Source organism: Schistocerca americana, chromosome 3 (assembly GCF_021461395.2).
Source record: "Schistocerca americana isolate TAMUIC-IGC-003095 chromosome 3, iqSchAmer2.1, whole genome shotgun sequence".
NCBI classification, from domain to species: domain Eukaryota; kingdom Metazoa; phylum Arthropoda; class Insecta; order Orthoptera; family Acrididae; genus Schistocerca; species Schistocerca americana.
In genome coordinates this window covers 939,488,659-939,507,339 of record NC_060121.1, presented here as the reverse complement: position 1 = coordinate 939,507,339, position 18,681 = coordinate 939,488,659, and the positions used below count along the sequence as shown (strand labels likewise).

The window sequence follows — 18,681 nt, the reverse complement described above, 5'->3', positions numbered from 1 at the left end:
CAATACAGGAACATTTTTTTTATTAAAGTAACAAATATAAAATAAACGATTAAATGCAAAATGCTTGAAACACTGAAAATACTAGAACAGTTATACATATAGCCAAATTTTACTGATCAGAAAAATGAATAATCTGAAGCAGAACCTTGGCTTGGATAATTACAGTCAAACAAATACTTCAGCAAGCCACCAAGTGCTGGCAATGGGGACAGACGAATCGTAGTACGAGAAATACTGACAATAAGCGCACAGTGTGGTAGATATTTGATAATCCTGGAGATATCCAGTCCAGCTCCCAGCACCCAGTCGCACACACTACAGAATATCAAGTCCTGACAAATCCGCAGCCGCAGACAGGAGGACACTGCACATAGCTCGATGTTGCAACTCCAACTTCACCAAATCTGAACATAAAAAGAACTAACAACCAGCTGGCCCACTGTGTTCAAAATTCGGCTCGTAATGCCCTTTAGTGCAGTATGACTCGCTGCCTGGATCTTACTGCTCTCCTAACGATTTTCTTTTCTTTCATTGTGTTTCAGTACCCCATCTGGGTTGGGTTGGCAGCTGTATATGTGCTGCTCTTCAGCCGAAAGACAGTAATTATACAAACAAGACATTTAAAATAACAGAATGGAGAAAATATGGCGTACATAGATATAAAAAAATGGGAACAGTACGAAAGAGAACAGACAAAAAGGGAAGACTGTAAAATGGAGATTAAAACCGTAAAAAATTAGCCCACACAAAACAAAACCACACAATGGATCATAAAAGTATCGACAGACGGTGTAGCACATAACAATCACTGGCAATAACACTATGTACAAGTCCAGCACATAATTAAAACAGAACAGAACAGCACCAAATACAACGCTGACGTAGTTCACTGATGATGATGAGCAAACAGAGAGGATCTGTCAGGGGAATACAGACGAGGGAGGAGGGAAGAAGGGAGGGAGGGGAGGAGTGAGGGGAGGAGGGAAGTAGGGAAGGAGGGGAAGAGAGGGGGAGAAGGGAAGAAGGGAGAGAGGGGAGGAGATGGGGGGATGGGTGGTGTGTGCACCGAAGAGGGCCGGGGAGGGAAGGATGTGGCAGGGAAGCAGCCGGGGAAGGCAGGCAGGGACTCAGGGAGGGAAGGAGAAAAATCTGCTCTGGAAGAAGGAAAAAAGGGGGTCTTGGGGAGGGAACAAGGCAAAGTTACAGTTGGAGGGAAGGGTAGATGTCACAGTGAAGTTCAACATCTGGGAGGGGGAGGTGCTGGAAATTGCCCTGAGGAAGGAGATGGGGGGGTATGGAGGTGGAGAGAGGGAGGGATACAGCGATAGAGGCGCGGCAATGGGTGTGAAGTGGAGAGGAAGAAGGAAACCAGGGGGTGAGGGGATCAAGCCTGCAGACAGTGTAAAGGATGCGGAGATGTTGGTGGAAAAGGAGGATGTGGGGGAAGGGGATGAAGTCATACAGGAGCCGTGTGGGGGAAGGAAGGCGGGTATGGAAGGCAAGGTGGAGCGCATGGCATTCGAGGATTTGGAGAGCCTTGTAAAAACGGGTGGGTGTGGAGATCCAGGCAATGCTGGGATAACAGAGGATAGGACGGATGAGGGATTTGTAGGTGTGGAGGATGGTGGAAGGATGCAATCGCCATGTCCGGCAAGACAGGAGTTTCAGGAGGCAGAGGTGGGAATGGGCTGTCTGCTGGATGGTCAGAAGGTTAGGGGTCCAGGTGAGGTGACGGTCGAGGGTGAGGCCAAGGTACCTCAGGGTGGGGGTGAGCTGGGTGGAACGATCATAAATGGTGAGATAGAAACCTCCCAACGGTGGGCAAGGCGTACTTTAGTACTCGCTGTGACAGAGATAATCAGCTACAACCTACAATCGATTCACGTTTCCAGTAGTGGAGTCAGTGAATAATGCTCGGAATCCAGGCACACGACATCTAATGCGAGCCTGTCACGGCTCGCTCCATTTCTGAACTAATGAAATAAACTTTGATGTTACGAGAGCGCAGTCGCTTGCCACTTTGCCACAGACTTTTTTTTTCGACAGGCGGCGGACGAATCGACTGGAACTTGTGTCGCGTAAACACATCATATTTGCAACGATCTATTGCATGCACAGATATTTGCGTAAACAGATCTTTGCGTATGGACGGACCTTAAGCGAACTGACGTCGTGTTGAAGTTCCTTATAGCGTGAACTCACCACCATTTGACGCATAATCTACAAAAGATTTTTCATTTTACATTTGGGTCCTAAAATTTAACAAAGTTTTTGTGGTCACATTGTGTTACACTTATATACGCTCTATACGTTTACTTACTTTCTGAAAAGTCTCTTTTGTAAACCATGCATCACAAAAAGTTTGCTATATTTTAGAATACAAATGTAAAACTTGCAAGAAGTCAACGCTACCATCTGACGATGGACTCAGGCCTGAAACTAGTAACGGCCTAATAAAATCATTTCAAGAAAACTTGTGGCTGGTTGCAGTATTTTCTACATTGTAATTTATTAAAACAGCTGCGCTATTCTCCATCCAAAATGGACACAATAACGTAGTATAAATCAGCCTTTTAGCATATAATGTTGTATACGGTAGTATAATTCTTTGTATCGTCTACAGATCTGTCGACGAGGAGCATGTAGTTCGATACCGATCAGGAAAAATAAAAATATAGTAAACAAGCAGCCTGCAGCCTTGTCCTTCTCTATACACAAATGTTACTATTTCGTATTCCGTAATCGATTTGTGACAGAAATAAATATCGATATGAAACAAAATTTCGATAAATTGCAAACAATATGATCTGTCAAAAACGAACTTAGGTTAAGGTTCCCATCGTGATGATTGATGACGGTAGCATAAGAACGAATGAGAGGTGCATGTTATAAAGTAAGCAGCAAAGGGCCACGACAATGAGAAATATAGTTAGTGAAATAAAAGACATGTCTGTATGGCGAATACTGGCTGCTGTTTGCGCTTCAGTTACATTTGTCCCGTTCTCGATATTTACTGCCTACGATGCAATGCAGAGGCGCCGTCTTAAACATAGATTAAGAGACAAGGTATGTTTTATGGCAGAGTTTGTAAATTTTCGACGTTAATGATAGAAGCTTTAAGTTTTGCCGGGTAGTAATCCCATGTGTACACAATAATTCGTCCTATGCTCTTAAGAAATACACAATAGGAAGTTTTCCGCATTTGTATCGCCTCTTACTGCGAGTGTTTCTTCTTTGGGTATTGGTGCTTTCTGGTGTTTCCTTTTGAATCTGTATACTTTAGCGTGTTTGTAATTTACCACTAAATTAGAGATAGAGAAAGTAGCAAGTGCCGGCCGCGGTGGCTGAGCTGTTGAAGGGGCTTCAGTACGGAACCGCGCGACTGCTACGGTCGAAGGTTCGAATCCTGCCTCAGGCATGGATGTGTGTGATGTCCTTAGGTTAGTTAGGTTTAAGTACTTCTACGTTCTAGGGGACTGATGACCTCAGAGAGCTCAGAGCCAAATAGCAAGTCACTGTTTACCGTATGCAGAAAAATTCTATTACAGCTAATAGAAATATTTTAATAATTAGTAGAGGATACCAATTCAAGCCTTGAGAGTGTGTACGCTCCTTCAGCTTTGAAAGCAGGGTTGGTTGAATAGGAGTCAAATCCTTGTTTGGGAGGGACCTGCCAGTTGAGAGGACAAGGAGGAGGAAAATGTTACATGTTGTGTTACTTGTACACATTAATCCCGAAGTGAGGTGGTGCATCAATATGTTGAAACTACCTCTTCCCATGGACATAAAGATGAATAGTTTCCAATAACAATAGCAGCTTACCTATATTTAATACCAGGTGATTTGCATCATTCAAGCTAAATGGCAGCAAATAATGTTCTATTACTCCATGTTGTACAATTCCAGTTTGGTGATTTTATTTTATTGTTGTGCATTTTAGTTGTTTACTTATCCAGCTATCACCGTACAATGGTAGTGGGTTTGTCGTCATAATACAATGAAAATAAGTGGGTCTATAATCTACATTTAAACACTGAATATGCAAGTATGCTTTTATGAGGCTAGGGTGGCCATGAAGATGGAACCATCTAGCTTTTGACTGAAATTATTTAGGAAAACCTAAGCCACAGTTGTCGGATAGAACAAATTTTATCCTCCCAAATATGGGGCCAATGTCTTAAGAGCTGCATGGCCTTATTCAGTTGTGCTGTTTATTGCTACACTTGAGGACACTCACTGGTGATTCTGAAGGATGCTCATTGGTGATCCAGGACCATAAACTTGCTGCTGTGCCCCTTGCACTAACTCTAATTAGGAAATTGACTCCATGCTCATAAAATACGGCATTACTCTAGTGTACTGTAGATCCTTGCACATTATTTTCCTGCAAAAGCATTACAGTATTGTAATGTGGCAAGGTGTTTTGGTTATTCCCTTTTATGTAGTACACATTACTTAAGAAAAATGTTTTAGCTCCCTATTTAAACAGATGTTTTAGTAATCTTTAATCTCACTGGACAATTTATTATGCGATTTTATTTCCTGATAGGAAGTGCTGTTTGGTACATACAAGCTTATGGATGTAACATATGTACAATTGATATTGAAGTATTAGCATGAAAACAAAAGAACACAGATAGACCTGAATATGAAAAACATACAACAAAGGTTTGATGGTGCAAGCTGTGTTGATTTGCCTGTAAACAAAGGAACAAGAAGCCTTACAGGCAAACCTCGCTTTTCGTGGGATGGCCCAGTTTTGAGTTTTTTTTTGTTGGTTTTTTCTTGGTAAATGTAAGTCCAGACTGGCTCTTGTTCTAAGATTGTATGTAGAACAGTTAGTGAAATACTAAGTAATGTTTTCTGTGACATGTACAAAAGTTTGGTGGCTGTACTGGATATAGAGGAATGTTCAATACGGCTTTGATCAGTGAAGCAGAAAACATCCGACAAATGCTATAAACTATGGTGACTATAACGTGTATTACTGGCAACTTTTTTCCATATGTGCTAAACTACAGATCAGATGTCTCCACAACCAGGCTTTTTTAGTATCACATTCGTTGGCGTTGCCATCTCGTAACCAAACTGTGTTCAAACCTAACCTATACCTATGGCAAAGCTGTAGATCAATCTATAACCTCAACCACATCGTTTTTTTCACTAGCTAACAACAAAACTGTGAATATGTGCATAAAAACGTGATGTAACAGCATCCATTACCACTGTCACTGGCCAAAGCCAATGACTCGTATCAACCATTCCTGTTGATCCAGTGTATTCATGTAGTTCTTTTTAAATAGTTATTTACAGTGAGCCTTGCTGCTAGTTACTATTCTGCAGGCCCTTTTCACCTATTTAAAATTTTCTTTTTTTTTTTTTTTTTTTTTTTTTTTTTTTTTTTACCTTTGATTTCAAAACAGAATCCCACAGGTAAGAAATGAGTGTACATAGGAATGATGTCACCACAAGGCATTGGCTGTCCATTACAAACTGGTGATAGAACATTACGAGCAAAATGTGCTGAAGACATTCTTTTACCACCATCTTTTTTTGTTCATTCCGTATTGATTATCAGTGTTCATCCCTAAATCTTTGTGCTTATTACACAATCTACAAATATGTTCCGTATGGTTAATGTTACAGAATTTGTTTTCTGTTTATGCTGAGTTGCATATGATTTGTTTTCTTTATGTTCACTGTTAATTTATTACATACAGCCTTGTTGTAAACATCGTTGGAGGTTTCATTTCTTTTCCCTAATAGGAGTTCTGATGTTTTATAAGTGATCATGATTTTGCTGTCATTAACAAAGAGAACTACTACTCCATACATCATACTGTCTGCTTGTCTCACATAAAAATTTATCAGATGTGTGAAATATTTTTATATTCTGCACCCGTTTTCCCAGTAAGACTGGAACAATCATTTGCTGTTCCTCTTACACCTAGTGCTTCTAACTTGTTAGTAGTATTTTATGCCCAACATTAACAAAACCTGTTGGCAAGTCAAAGGATATGCCAGTAACACAAGCCTTGTTAACGGCTTCAAGCAGGCTACCAATTTTGTAATGGCTGATATTACACTTCTCTCATTTTCGAGACCAAACTGTGCTTCATTAAATAGATTCTATTTATTAGTATAATTCGCTAATCTGTATAATATCTGCAGTTATCCATCTGTTTGCCTTAGCTGCTACTGTTGAATTTGTTAGGCTACTTTTGAAAATGTCTCCACAAAAATTAATTTAAGCAATGCACAGAATTTCAGGAATATAGCAGCTACATTGTTTTCCATATACAACGCATCCCAGGTTTGATTTTCCAATGCCCTATAAAAAGTATGCACTTTGTATGCTGAGAATATCCTTATATTGACATGCGGTTTTTGTGTGTTTTACGAGACCTGCCTTTAGCTTCATTTTCTGACAGTAATGATCCAAAAGGCCAAGGTCTCATAAATGTGTAACAATTTTCCCTGTTGATATCTGTAAGTACATTGTCTAAGTCTGATGTTGAACTTTTTAAAACCTTACAGTAGTGGGTTTAGCATTTTTGCCATTCCAGATGTGCTCAGAATGTTTAGGATGTTGTTACTAATATCAGATTCAACACTTGTGTTAATATTCATGTCTCCACAAATTATTACATTGGTTTTGGGGGGCTTTGGCTTCCAAGGACTTCAATTAATTTGCAGAAGAAAGTGTCCCATTGCCACTGACTGAGTCATACACACACAGAATGATTAACTCCTTATAGGTTTCTAACTTTGTTAGTTCAACAGCTGCAAATTCAAAGTGTTGCTGAAAGCAGTATAATAATTGAAGCCTCATCCTAGAATAATGCAAAATGTGAAAACTTAAGCCTTGATGTACTGTGGTGGATGATCCAGTGACAGAACTGTACTCTTGTACCCATTGTTAATGAGAAGAGTGCAATAGCTGCTTCACTAGTACTCCACTGTATACTACAATGTGTGCACTTCATAGAAAAATTGGTGAGTGCCTATTCATGAATCGTCTCCCATAGATTCCAACACTCTCCTGAAGTTCTGCCCAGCAAACATTTATTTGTCTCTCCCAGGGAACACTACCGCATCATAAGCATCTTTAGTGCTGAGTGGAAGAGTTTGAATGACTCAGTGATGCTGAAAGCTATGCCAGTGGCAGCATAGCTACTGGCATGATCACTCAAGCTGCACAGGCCTCATCAGAGGGACCTGAGAAAGAATGTCCTAAAACTTAAGGAAGGGAGCACTGTTTTTCCAAGGGAGCTTCACCAACAGTGGTTGGGTACAGGTAGGGTGACCTTGGGTTTCCTCAGTTGTGGACTCACCAGCATCACCCAATCTCCTCTGCCATAAATTCTGGGCGTACTTCAGGGGCCATCATTAGGCACGGTGGTAGGATGTTGTGTGTTTAAGGGAACGCGGCCATTGGCTTCACCATCTAGACAGTGATGAAGATACACAGCTATATATATAACCTTCAGCCTGAAGGTGTGCTACGTGCTGATCAGGTAAAAACAGTCTTAGTGTGCAACCTCTGGGGCACCACCCCCTCCCCCCAAACCCACCCCAAGTTGTATGGCTGCCTCAGACATGCAGGGCATTGTCTGGATCAACATTTGTTTCCCTAGTGGCTTGTGGAATCCCTGTGAAGTGACCTAAATTCACATCTACTGCAGGATGGGATGGTTTTTGCATCAGGTAGTACCTAAACCCAATCAACAAAGAGAGCGCAGTTGCCCAGTCCACCCAAGTAGTAGTCTCAGTATTACATAATAGGAAGATGATGTGAATTACCAAACGAAAGCGCTGGCAGGTTGATAGACACACAAACATACACACAAAATTCAGCTTTCGCAACCAATGGTTGCTTCATCAGGAAAGAGGGAAGGAGAGGGAAAGACGAAAGGATGTGGGTTTTAAGGGAGAGGGTAAGGAGTCATTCCAATCCCGGGAGTGGAAAGACTTACCTTAGGGGGAAAAAAAGGACAGGTATACAATTAACAAGGCATTGGAGGGTATTGCTGGGTTCTTCAAATAAAATAAATAAATTAATTAAAACAGCTTTGTAATGGAACACTTGTAGTTGAAACTGCCATGTCAGACCTAGTATGTAAGCATGTAAGCTTCTGTGATGCAAGGCCTCAGTTGACAATCCTGTTATGGCAGGGCTGCACAACACCTTTAACTTCTGTGATTGCATGGTTGCATGTGGATGTAATGGAGATAGACCCTGAGGAGTTACATAAAGAATGAAAATATGTGTTGCAGAAGAGCAGAACTATGAGGAGAGTCAGTGGCACATGGGATAAATGTTGCAGTTTTTTTTTTTCTTCTTCCAAACCTTCAACACTCCAGAATTATTGGAACATATTCTTCCAGGGTTTATCCATTTTAAAGTTCAGTCAATTGTTCCGAGCCCGGTGTGAGGCTTCATATATCAAAGATTTGGTCATACCACTATGGCTTGTGACATGAGGGTTACGTATGGAAATTGTGGAGACTCAGCTCACGAGTCAAGCGATTCTTGTACAATTCCTCTGAAATATATAACCTGCTCCAGGGATCACCCAGAATGGACCAGGAAGTGTGGGTTTAGAATGAGGAAAGAAAAATTCAGGAGTTGAGACACATGCCCTATGGTGAAACTAAAAAAGCTTTCAAAGCTGTGCAACCTCCGATGTTTGCTACTTCTTTTGCATCATCCCATAAGAAGTCAGTCGCTAAGTGTGATGCCTCCACACTTACGCAGACCACAGATTCAAATTTGAGTACACACACTTGTCAGTGTACCTGTGGGGGAAAAGTTGCACTTGAATCCAAAAATCATTCAGAAGCCATTGAAGATTGACTTAGAACCTCAGCCTCATACTGATGCACACCATCGGAAGCTGACTAAGCTGTCCCCTCTAACCATGCAAGCAACTCCTCCCATAAGTAAGGAAAAAATGTCACACAAAAAATCATTAAAAATCAAAGAAAGTGGCACTTAAACCTTCGGAGTGGTGAACACTCTCCCTTTTCAGAGATGATTTTACTGTCGAGGATATTGGTATCCACATGGAGGAACCAAAGAGTCAGACACCATCTAATGTTCCGCCTGACCTCTCTCAAGTAAGTCATTGCTGCTGAGGGAGGATGACAAGGGCAACCATTGCTAATGAATGGTTTCCAAAGGGACTTCTGTGTTGCAGTGGAACTTAAGTGAATACCAATCGCATTTGGAAGAATTACATATCCTGGTCCAGGAGAGACTGTTCTGCATCTTTTTACTAGAAATTTACTTTAGTCACCAACACATCTGCATTAAGGGGCTACCATCCCTGTGTAAAGGACGATGTTTCTGGAGACAGGGCTAAGGGTAGACTGGCTGTTTTCATCAGTGACAGGTGCTATTCCTCTCCTTTTCCTTTTACCATGGCCTTACAGCAAATGCAGTTAAAGTCCTCACACAAGTTCAGAATACAGTATGCTTTTTGTACATTCCACTTCATGATCTGTTAGATGCAAACGTAGACAACAGGGGAGTACAATGCACACAATGTGATGTGGGGCTTGGCTACCACTTGCTCTAGAGGTCAAATTATCAAGTGCCTCATCCATTCAGGGGACATATGCCTTTTGAACTCTTGTCAGATGACACACTCTTCCACAGCTATACCTTAATCTTCAACCACTGACCTGTGTTTGTGCTGCCCAGCTATTCCAGGCTCATTTCAGTGGGAAGTGGCCACAGATTTGCATTTCAGTGACCACATCCCTGCATGAATTCATCTTCTGACTCTGACTGTAGTCAACAGAAGACCACAAAGTGGATGGTTCAAAGGGCAAATTGATTGTGATACAGTCAGCAAGCCATCTTCAAAAAACAAGATTGCGCCCAGGGGATGGTGGACCATATGGCCTGTGAGATTCACTGTGCTCTGCAGATTCCAATCCCCAGTCTAGCAATTGCCTGGAGCTTGGTGGAATGACGAATGTCACTCAGTAACCAGAGCCAGCTGCACAGCACTATGGAAATTCAAACCCCATCCAACTGCACAAGTGAGGTAAGTGATAAAAGAATGGAAGAGGGACTCCTGGAAGCAGTTCGTGATTTCCATTAATCAGTGCACTTCCACTGGCACGTTTGGCACTCAATGAGGTCGATTTCAGATAACTTGCTCTTGTGACGTTGTTGAGAGATGGGATTCTGGTGGATGCGCTTAAAGGCATGGCTCAGAGTTGAGCTGAACACTTTTTACAGTCACTGCATCATCCAGTCAAACTCCTGTGTTCAGAGTGTTCTGTAGGACTGTGGAGGTGAGGTGGCTCTGCTTCTTCTCATGTTATGAAGTTACCTACAACATTCCATTCTCCATGTGGAAATTAGAATCAGTTCTGACTGCAGCCAGAAACACTGCTCCTGGACCTGATCAGTTTGTGTGCCTCTTCCATCATCTGTACCCTGAAGCCAAAGGCAGTCTCCTGTTTCTTTTCAGTCAGGATTGTACCAATCCTAACAGTCTTTGGAGTGTAGCCTTGTCAGTTGTACATCTTAAGCACTTTTTGGCCATACTACTTGACTTGAAATTAGCCTGGATCCTGCACCTAAAAGACTGCAAACAAAGGGTTTCAGATCACTGAATATTTTGAAATGTCTCCACAAAAAGGAATGGAGAACTGACAGGTCCCATCTCCTGCAGTTTTACAGGGCAGCAGTCAGATCACAGTTAGATTATGGCAACTTGGTTAAGAACCAGCCCTCCTACCTCAATATGTTAGGTGCTGTTCACCACAAGGGGATTTGGACACTGACTGGTGTGAGCCTATCAGACCAGCAGTGTTTGTGTGCAGAGGCTGATGAACCACCACTCTGAATTTGGCTGTGCATCCTTCTGGCTTGTCTGGCCTTGAAAATCTCAGTATTGCCTAGGTCATTAGGATTTAGTGCAGCAGTCCATCCCAGTTTGGAACAGCTGTTCAGGAATCAGTGGTGGGTGATCAAGCCACTCAGGATACATGCTAAGGACTCTCTCAAGGATCTGAATACATCAGACCTCCAAATACAATGCCAGGGATGGAACAAATTGCCGCCTTGGCATCTTCAGAGGCCTAAGGAGATTTTAATCTTGATGCAGTACAAGAAAACTTGTACTCCATATTATGTTTTTACAGCTCTGTTTTTAAGTATGTACCACAATTTTGTTCAACTGTGTTCCTTGATAGGATTTTCAAAGTGTGCCTCCCAGAACAATTTACAAATTATGTTGTGTAGTTATAAGGACTATGATGGCACTGGAGTGAATTCACAGGCATCGCAGTACAAGATTTTTCTCCTGTTCTGACTCACTCTGTGTGCTACAAGTGGTCCGCCAAATGTATCCAATTGAGCAATTGTTTCAGCTCACGTATGACTCCTTACAGCAGCTCCAAAACCGTGCAAGGAGGTTATCTTTCGCTGAGTACTTGGACACATTGGGATACAGAGAAACAACATAGCCAACAAAGCAGCCAAAGAAGTATATTGGGATGGTGTTGTGTGCCATCCTCTTGCGCATCATCATCTTCTTATGTGACAGACAAATCATGTGTTATTGAGAAACTCGTGGTTAGTGGTGGTGGACGGGAAAGAAACTGCAGTCACTCAGATCAACCTCACATGCATGGTGGACTTTGTTCTCAGCAATAGACACGCTGCTCACCACACTACGTGTAAGACATAGCCCTTTGACACATTGTTTCCTCCACAGGCAGAATGAGCACTACTCTTTGAAGTTTGAAGTTTTTGGTATGCCACTTAAGATTCAGCGTATTTTGGCTATGTGTGTATGATATGTTGACATCAAGACACCCTCAGTTTTGCTGGAGCTCTGCCCACCATCCTTGTCAGTACTTGACAGGTTCCGAAACTTTGTGAACTGTCAGGCCTCATCCGTGTGCTGGGGAGTGGAGGCAGACTTCATTGCATCTTAAACTAATCCTCGTGTGGGGGACAGCCCTTCATTCCTAACCCCAACAAGAATGGCATGTTGACTTTTTGTCAGGGCACTGTTGACCATGATGCAGAGCAACCCCACATCCAAAATCATCATCATCATCAGTTCTTTGTGAAGAACAGCTGTCACTTGAATAATCCAGTTTCTCATAAGTTTCTATCTGCGGTGACACATTTCTTCCAGTTAGGATTATTCCTGTTGGCAAAACATTTCTCTATGCATTCTTTCAGCTGGGCAAGTTCCAGTCATGAGTAGTGCTCTATCTTTGATGACCAGTCATGAACTGTAAACATTGGTGAGCACTACAGCCACATCAGACAATTGTGTATTTTTTTAAAGGTAGTGTCATTGCTGTCTATGCAGCAGGCAGATGTTTGTTGATATAAAACTCAAGCAGTTTACAAACATGGACATCACTAAGAGATCATTGTCATTTAATATTCCAAATCACTTAGTGCTGGTTAAGTGTATACTGCAAAAAATTAATACAGAAACACATTTGCTGTTGATCTGCCTTCTTATATTACTGATTATTATACTCTGGACATAAGCATAGGTATCTACAGGAGGGAGGGGTGGAGGCAAAAGAGGACTATCTGGAGTATGGGTACAGGCATTTTATTAATTATAGAATTTTCACACATTACTAGCAGTGATTCTCAGGGACTGTACTGAACTGCTGCACCCAATGGGACACACTATTAACTTTAGCAGTTGCTGTGTGTCTTCCACCTCTCATTTTTTTGTTCTACACCGTCCACTGAAAGTTATGCAGAGACCTAGAAGCAGCAGCAATTTCAGTGCTCATCTGCAATAAAGACGGATGAAAAAATTTGTAGAACTGTTCCAAAGTAGTATCCTCTGTCTTTTGTCACTTCCTCATACAGCCTTTATCAAACTGCAGATACCTTGGTACATGGATTCAGATGCCAGTTTCAAGAACAATGTCATATGGTGACAGAGCGTGCCCCTCATGTGTCCCCAGTTTCCATAAGAATGCCTCAATCCTTTGCTGCACAACTGAATCGCAGTAGTAGTTTACCGTTTTCTGTGGATGAAGATGACCTATTACAACTTGCTGAATATCCCCTCAGTTTTACATAGCAGGGTCACTTTAGTGCTATCTAAAGAATCTTCATGCTATACTGTAGATATGTATATTTATACTTAATCAGGGAGTTAAATACCTCAGTTTAAAACAATATAATGTTTTCTATTATAGAAGAGAGGAAAGAAAGTGTCAAATTTCAAGGTCGAAAAGATGTTCTCTCTAGGGACTAGGATATTCTCAAATTCTATAGGGTATAACACTGAGCCAAAAGCAGTCATAGAGCTAAAAATTCTGCAGTCCAGTTAGGCTACCTGCACAATAACATGACAAACCAATGAGATGAGAACTGTCTTGATTGAGCACTAGGCCGTTAAGTAATTTCTATCGGCCAATTTGATGGTGACTTTGGGAGACATCCCCCATTCATCCAGCCAAATGCTGGCCTTAACTGACCGAGAAATGTAGCTTTCACAACAGATTTTATCCAACTTATGCAAATCAACTTTAAAAATAGAAACCATGGAAGTAATGCAATAAATCCATTAAAATGATCAGATGTGAAGTTTCATAATCAAAGTGGGTAGGTATTATCAGAGTTGAGTAAGTGTTTCTTAAAGTTTATTCCCTGTTTCTCCACTTCATATAACATTTCTAGTGATGTGCGAAGATCAGAAGCGGTTTGACTTTGGATTGCAAGCAAACTCCACACCTCTCTCACATTGGTTGACTTACTTGATCTGTGCAGCCGATCTTCTTCTCTGGATTGCCGGCTCTGTCGATCTCCAAAACTTTCTTCTCCGAAGAATAATGCTGGTTACAGTATTTATAAGACACTCTCTCTATTTTTGAAATAATTTAGTGCTCGAAGAATCCTTTTAACTCGTACATAGTATATTAAAACTTCCACTGAGAACAAATTCAATATTTCTCACATCAATATTCGAATGTTTATAAGTCAACCGATTTGTCTTGTGTTAAACTTGATAAAATACATCTTCAATCGTGTAGTTTTTACAACCACATAATTTATGAACATGTCTTGCTTTTAGCAAGTCCAACACATGAAGTGCAATTAAATGTCTATAATAGGTTCTTCTTTTTTCTTTAACAATAATCACAGACATTAAAACAGCAAGGAATACTACATGATTACTTCTTGCTCTTCCAATACTACTTCCGTTGCATGAGCGGCAAACAGTTGTCGATGCCGTACAACCGTCGCATCTCGTGACTCCTTTCCAGCCTGCACACACAAATGTGTCGCGCAGTATGTACATTCTCTCTCACTTATTTTTAAAATATCGTGTGTTCAAGATGGCAAAAGGACGAATGGTTCTGGAATTTATGCAGAAATTCGAAGCACTACATATCCCTCCCCTCAGCTTGAACATGCGGTATTTTATACGTACTCATTATGCACATTAGTATTACATAGAATAACAAATCGTTATTCCACATTTTTTATTAACCATGCATAACCCTTTTATTTACTATATAGCTTTTCTTTTTTCATTGTACTTTTATTACAAAACGGGAGTATTTCACTCAATCTAGGAGTCAAGGGGCCTAAACCTTTGGGTATCCAATCATAAGCTCCAGGTGTTCATGACACTTGAATATTTTACTCTTTATTCTAATTCTTTGTGCTACTTCTTTACTACGTATTAGCCTCATTAATTATAGACTGTTTGTACTCTGGAGGAACTCTGGGCAAATGAAAGTGTTCTTCCCAACGCTTGTAAACTTAACTAAAACATAATAATGCTAGTGGAATATAGAATTCAAAATTACCAGAATAATTCCTGTTAAATATGACTTCTGTCACGATACTGTCCTTTTCCCCTAGGATCAGTACCTAAATCTTACAGGTGGATTGACCCTCTGAGTGCACTTACTCCTTCCGTTTTGATAGGTACACCCCTCTTAATTCTTATTCTCCTATGGTACAGGTCAATCCCTTTTTTGGTGCCCCTGTCCACACAGTAGAGGTCAGCCTTTTTTAGATCTGATACCCCAGAGTCCTCCTCTACTTCTCAACTTCTGTAATCTTTAGTAGATATTATGTCTACCCATATTATTCAACTCATAGTAGATACTATGTCTACATCTGATGATCAAGTCCCATTACTCTGACTCGTCACTCCATCAGAGTATTTGCTACACTAACTTTACTTAATTAAGCATCATAATTAACTCAAATCTGGTTTGTGTTCCCTTGTATCTTTGAGTGTATGGTGATATGTGTTTGTGCAGCCTGATTCTTCGGCATTCTTATCTGGAGATAAGTTGTAGGTTATTGGAAACCACGGAGAAAATGAAGGACTCCTGCGATAGAAGTAGATGAATATGGAAAGAGGAGAAAAAATAGGCAGGTACTCAAAAGAGAAGTAAGAAAGGAAAAAATAGAAATGGTTGCTAAGATCGAAGAAGAGAAACAAGGTAGCCCCAAAGACAGGAAACCTTTCCCACCCCCCTTTCCCCAGGACCCCTACCTTGCCGGTACTTGAGTGAGAAGCCGGAGGAGGTATGGTGTTAAATCATCTCCTACAGAAGGGACATTCTCACCTTCACCCTTGAGGTCCCCGAAGAAAATCTTAGTAACCACTATGGAATGGCAAACGATCAAGAATCAGTTACACTTGTTTGCTGCAAGGGTTGTTTGAAAGGTGTGGTGTGTGTTCTTTGTTAGCCATGATTTATATTTTGGTGTAAATCATGTTTTAATCTACAATACCCACCCCTTCCAAAAAGTATACAAACCCTCCCATTTACATCATATTCCATAAAAGGTATAAAATACTCTATACCAAATAGAAAATTATACACTACTATTAAATAGTTGTGTAGTTAGTCACTTTGTTATCTTCTTATACACACATAAAATCCTCTATTCAGTTTGTCATCTCAATATCACTCTGTTTAAATAGTACCAACTTATTATACTTTCCACTAATATAACATTCTATTCGTTTCATTTAATGTCTAGATATCGCTGTTCATTTGTGATTCTCTTAAGTTCTCTACTTGACTGTCATATCTGGTTTCCTACATACTAATATTATAGGATAGTTTAAGATTTTAGGAATAGATTATAGAATAGTTTAAAATTTGAAGGGAATTCGGTGCAGGAAAACTATCTTGGAAGAAACACTGAAAACAACTCGGGATCCGACGGTTGTCACTCCGCCCGTTGACACAGAATGTTAACATCCCTGGGGGATATACATCTTTATGTCCTTTACATTGTATTTTCCCTTCTCTGATCCAGTCATAGGATCTACTAAGAATAAGGCTTTGGGATGTATTACTGTTTGTGTTCGGTAAAGTCCTTAATTTTTCTGAAAAAAACTTATGTCTCTCTTTCTTCAGGGCAGAGCTCTGAAGATGTTTTACCAGAACCGTATCATTGACCTTGTACTGATATTCAACCACTTTCTCATTATGTTTACTAACTCTTTGTTGTGCCTTTCCAACTAAATTTCTGGAAACTACACTCCTGGAAATTGAAATAAGAACACCGTGAATTCATTGTCCCAGGAAGGGGAAACTTTATTGACACATTCCTGGGGTCAGATACATCACATGATCACACTGACAGAACCACAGGCACATAGACACAGGCAACAGAGCATGCACAATGTCGGCACTAGTACAGTGTATATCCACCTTTCGCAGCAATGCAGGCTGCTATTCTCCCATGGAGACGATCGTAGAGATGCTGGATGTAGTCCTGTGGAACGGCTTGCCATGCCATTTCCACCTGGCGCCTCAGTTGGACCAGCGTTCGTGCTGGACGTGCAGACCGTGTGAGACGACGCTTCATCCAGTCCCAAACATGCTCAATGGGGGACAGATCCGGAGATCTTGCTGGCCAGGGTAGTTGACTTACACCTTCTAGAGCACGTTGGGTGGCACGGGATACATGCGGACGTGCATTGTCCTGTTGGAACAGCAAGTTCCCTTGCCGGTCTAGGAATGGTAGAACGATGGGTTCGATGGCGGTTTGGATGTACCGTGCACTATTCAGTGTCCCCTCGACGATCACCAGTGGTGTACGGCCAGTGTAGGAGATCGCTCCCCACACCATGATGCCGGGTGTTGGCTCTGTGTGCATCGGTCGTATGCAGTCCTGATTGTGGCGCTCACCTGCACGGCGCCAAACACGCATACGACCATCATTGGCACCAAGGCAGAAGCGACTCTCATCGCTGAAGACGACACGTCTCCATTCGTCCCTCCATTCACGCCTGTCGCGACACCACTGGAGGCGGGCTGCACGATGTTTGGGCGTGAGCGGAAGACGGCCTAACGGTGTGCGGGACCGTAGCCCAGCTTCATGGAGACGGTTGCGAATGGTCCTCGCCGATACCCCAGGAGCAACAGTGTCCCTAATTTGCTGGGAAGTGGCGGTGCGGTCCCCTACGGCACTGCGTAGGATCCTACGGTCTTGGCGTGCATCCGTGCGTCGCTGTGGTCCGGTCCCAGGTCGACGGGCACGTGCACCTTCCGCCGACCACTGGCGACAACATCGATGTACTGTGGAGACCTCGTGCCCCACGTGTTGAGCAATTCGGCGGTACGTCCACCCGGCCTCCCGCATGCCCACTATACGCCCTTGCTTAAAGTCCGTCAACTGCACATACGGTTCACGTCCACGCTGTCGCGGCATGGTACCAGTGTTAAAGACTGCGATGGAGCTCCGTATGCCACGGCAAACTGGCTGACACTGACGGCGGCGGTGCACAAATGCTGCGCAGGTAGCGCCATTTGACGGCCAACACCGCGGTTCCTGGTGTGTCCGCTGTGCCGTGCGTGTGATCATTGCTTGTACAACCCTCTCGCAGTGTCCGGAGCAAGTAGGGTGGGACTGACACACCGGTGTCAATGTGTTCTTTTTTCCATTTCCAGGAGTGTATTTCCTGATTAAGATCATAATCGAAAGTAGGTTGTTCAGGCCAATTAAAACTTTTAATTAGAGGTTCTCCTACAAAAGGTTTGCCAATTACTTGAAAAGGTGTTAATCCTTTTGACAAATGCGGTAATTCATTTAAAGTAAGCTCAAAGTCTTTGATCTTCGTAGCCCATAAGTATGTTTTTCACGGCAGTAGGTGCGGCATAATTTCCCAATCTCTTTCATTACCCGTTCACATAGATTAGATGATGGGTTATGATTGGATACTAACACTTGACGAATACATTCCCATGCTAAAAATTCTATAAAATCATTATCGGAGAGACAGTTTTGGTTTACCTACCTCCAGAAAATATTGTTGCAATCAGCATATCACAATTGGTGTATTTGCTTTTTTAACAGGTTACAACTTAACATACTTTGACAAACACTCTATGAGGATTAAAATGTACGACTCTCTCTCCTTACCTTTCGGAATTGGTCCAAAGAAATCCGCTGCTGTAAGGTTGTGTATAGACTTAGGAATGATTGGATACATTTTGTATTTAACACAAGTGTTACTCTCTTTCACCTTCTGACAGATTTCACAAGTCCTAAATAAAGATACTACTTTATGTCCTAGCCTTTTAAAGTGACAGAACTTATTCATATGAGCTATACATTTCTTTATTCCGAAATGTCCCTACCCTGTATGAACATACCACACAATTTCGCCTTTCATTAACTTCGGAGTA

The 18,681-nt window shown here is 41.7% G+C and overlaps 1 protein-coding gene across 1 annotated transcript in view; it reads left to right on the top strand.

Annotated features, from left to right (window-relative positions):
* The first annotated feature begins 2,802 nt into the window (after positions 1-2,802).
* Positions 2,803-18,681, top strand: part of LOC124606751 (dehydrogenase/reductase SDR family protein 7-like) — a 43,320-nt gene continuing 27,441 nt past the window's right edge. Inside the window, exon 1 of the mRNA XM_047138797.1 lies at positions 2,803-3,066. Within this exon, the coding sequence (XP_046994753.1) occupies positions 2,917-3,066 (150 nt within the window). The 5' untranslated portion in view covers positions 2,803-2,916. The remainder of the gene's footprint in view (positions 3,067-18,681) is intronic.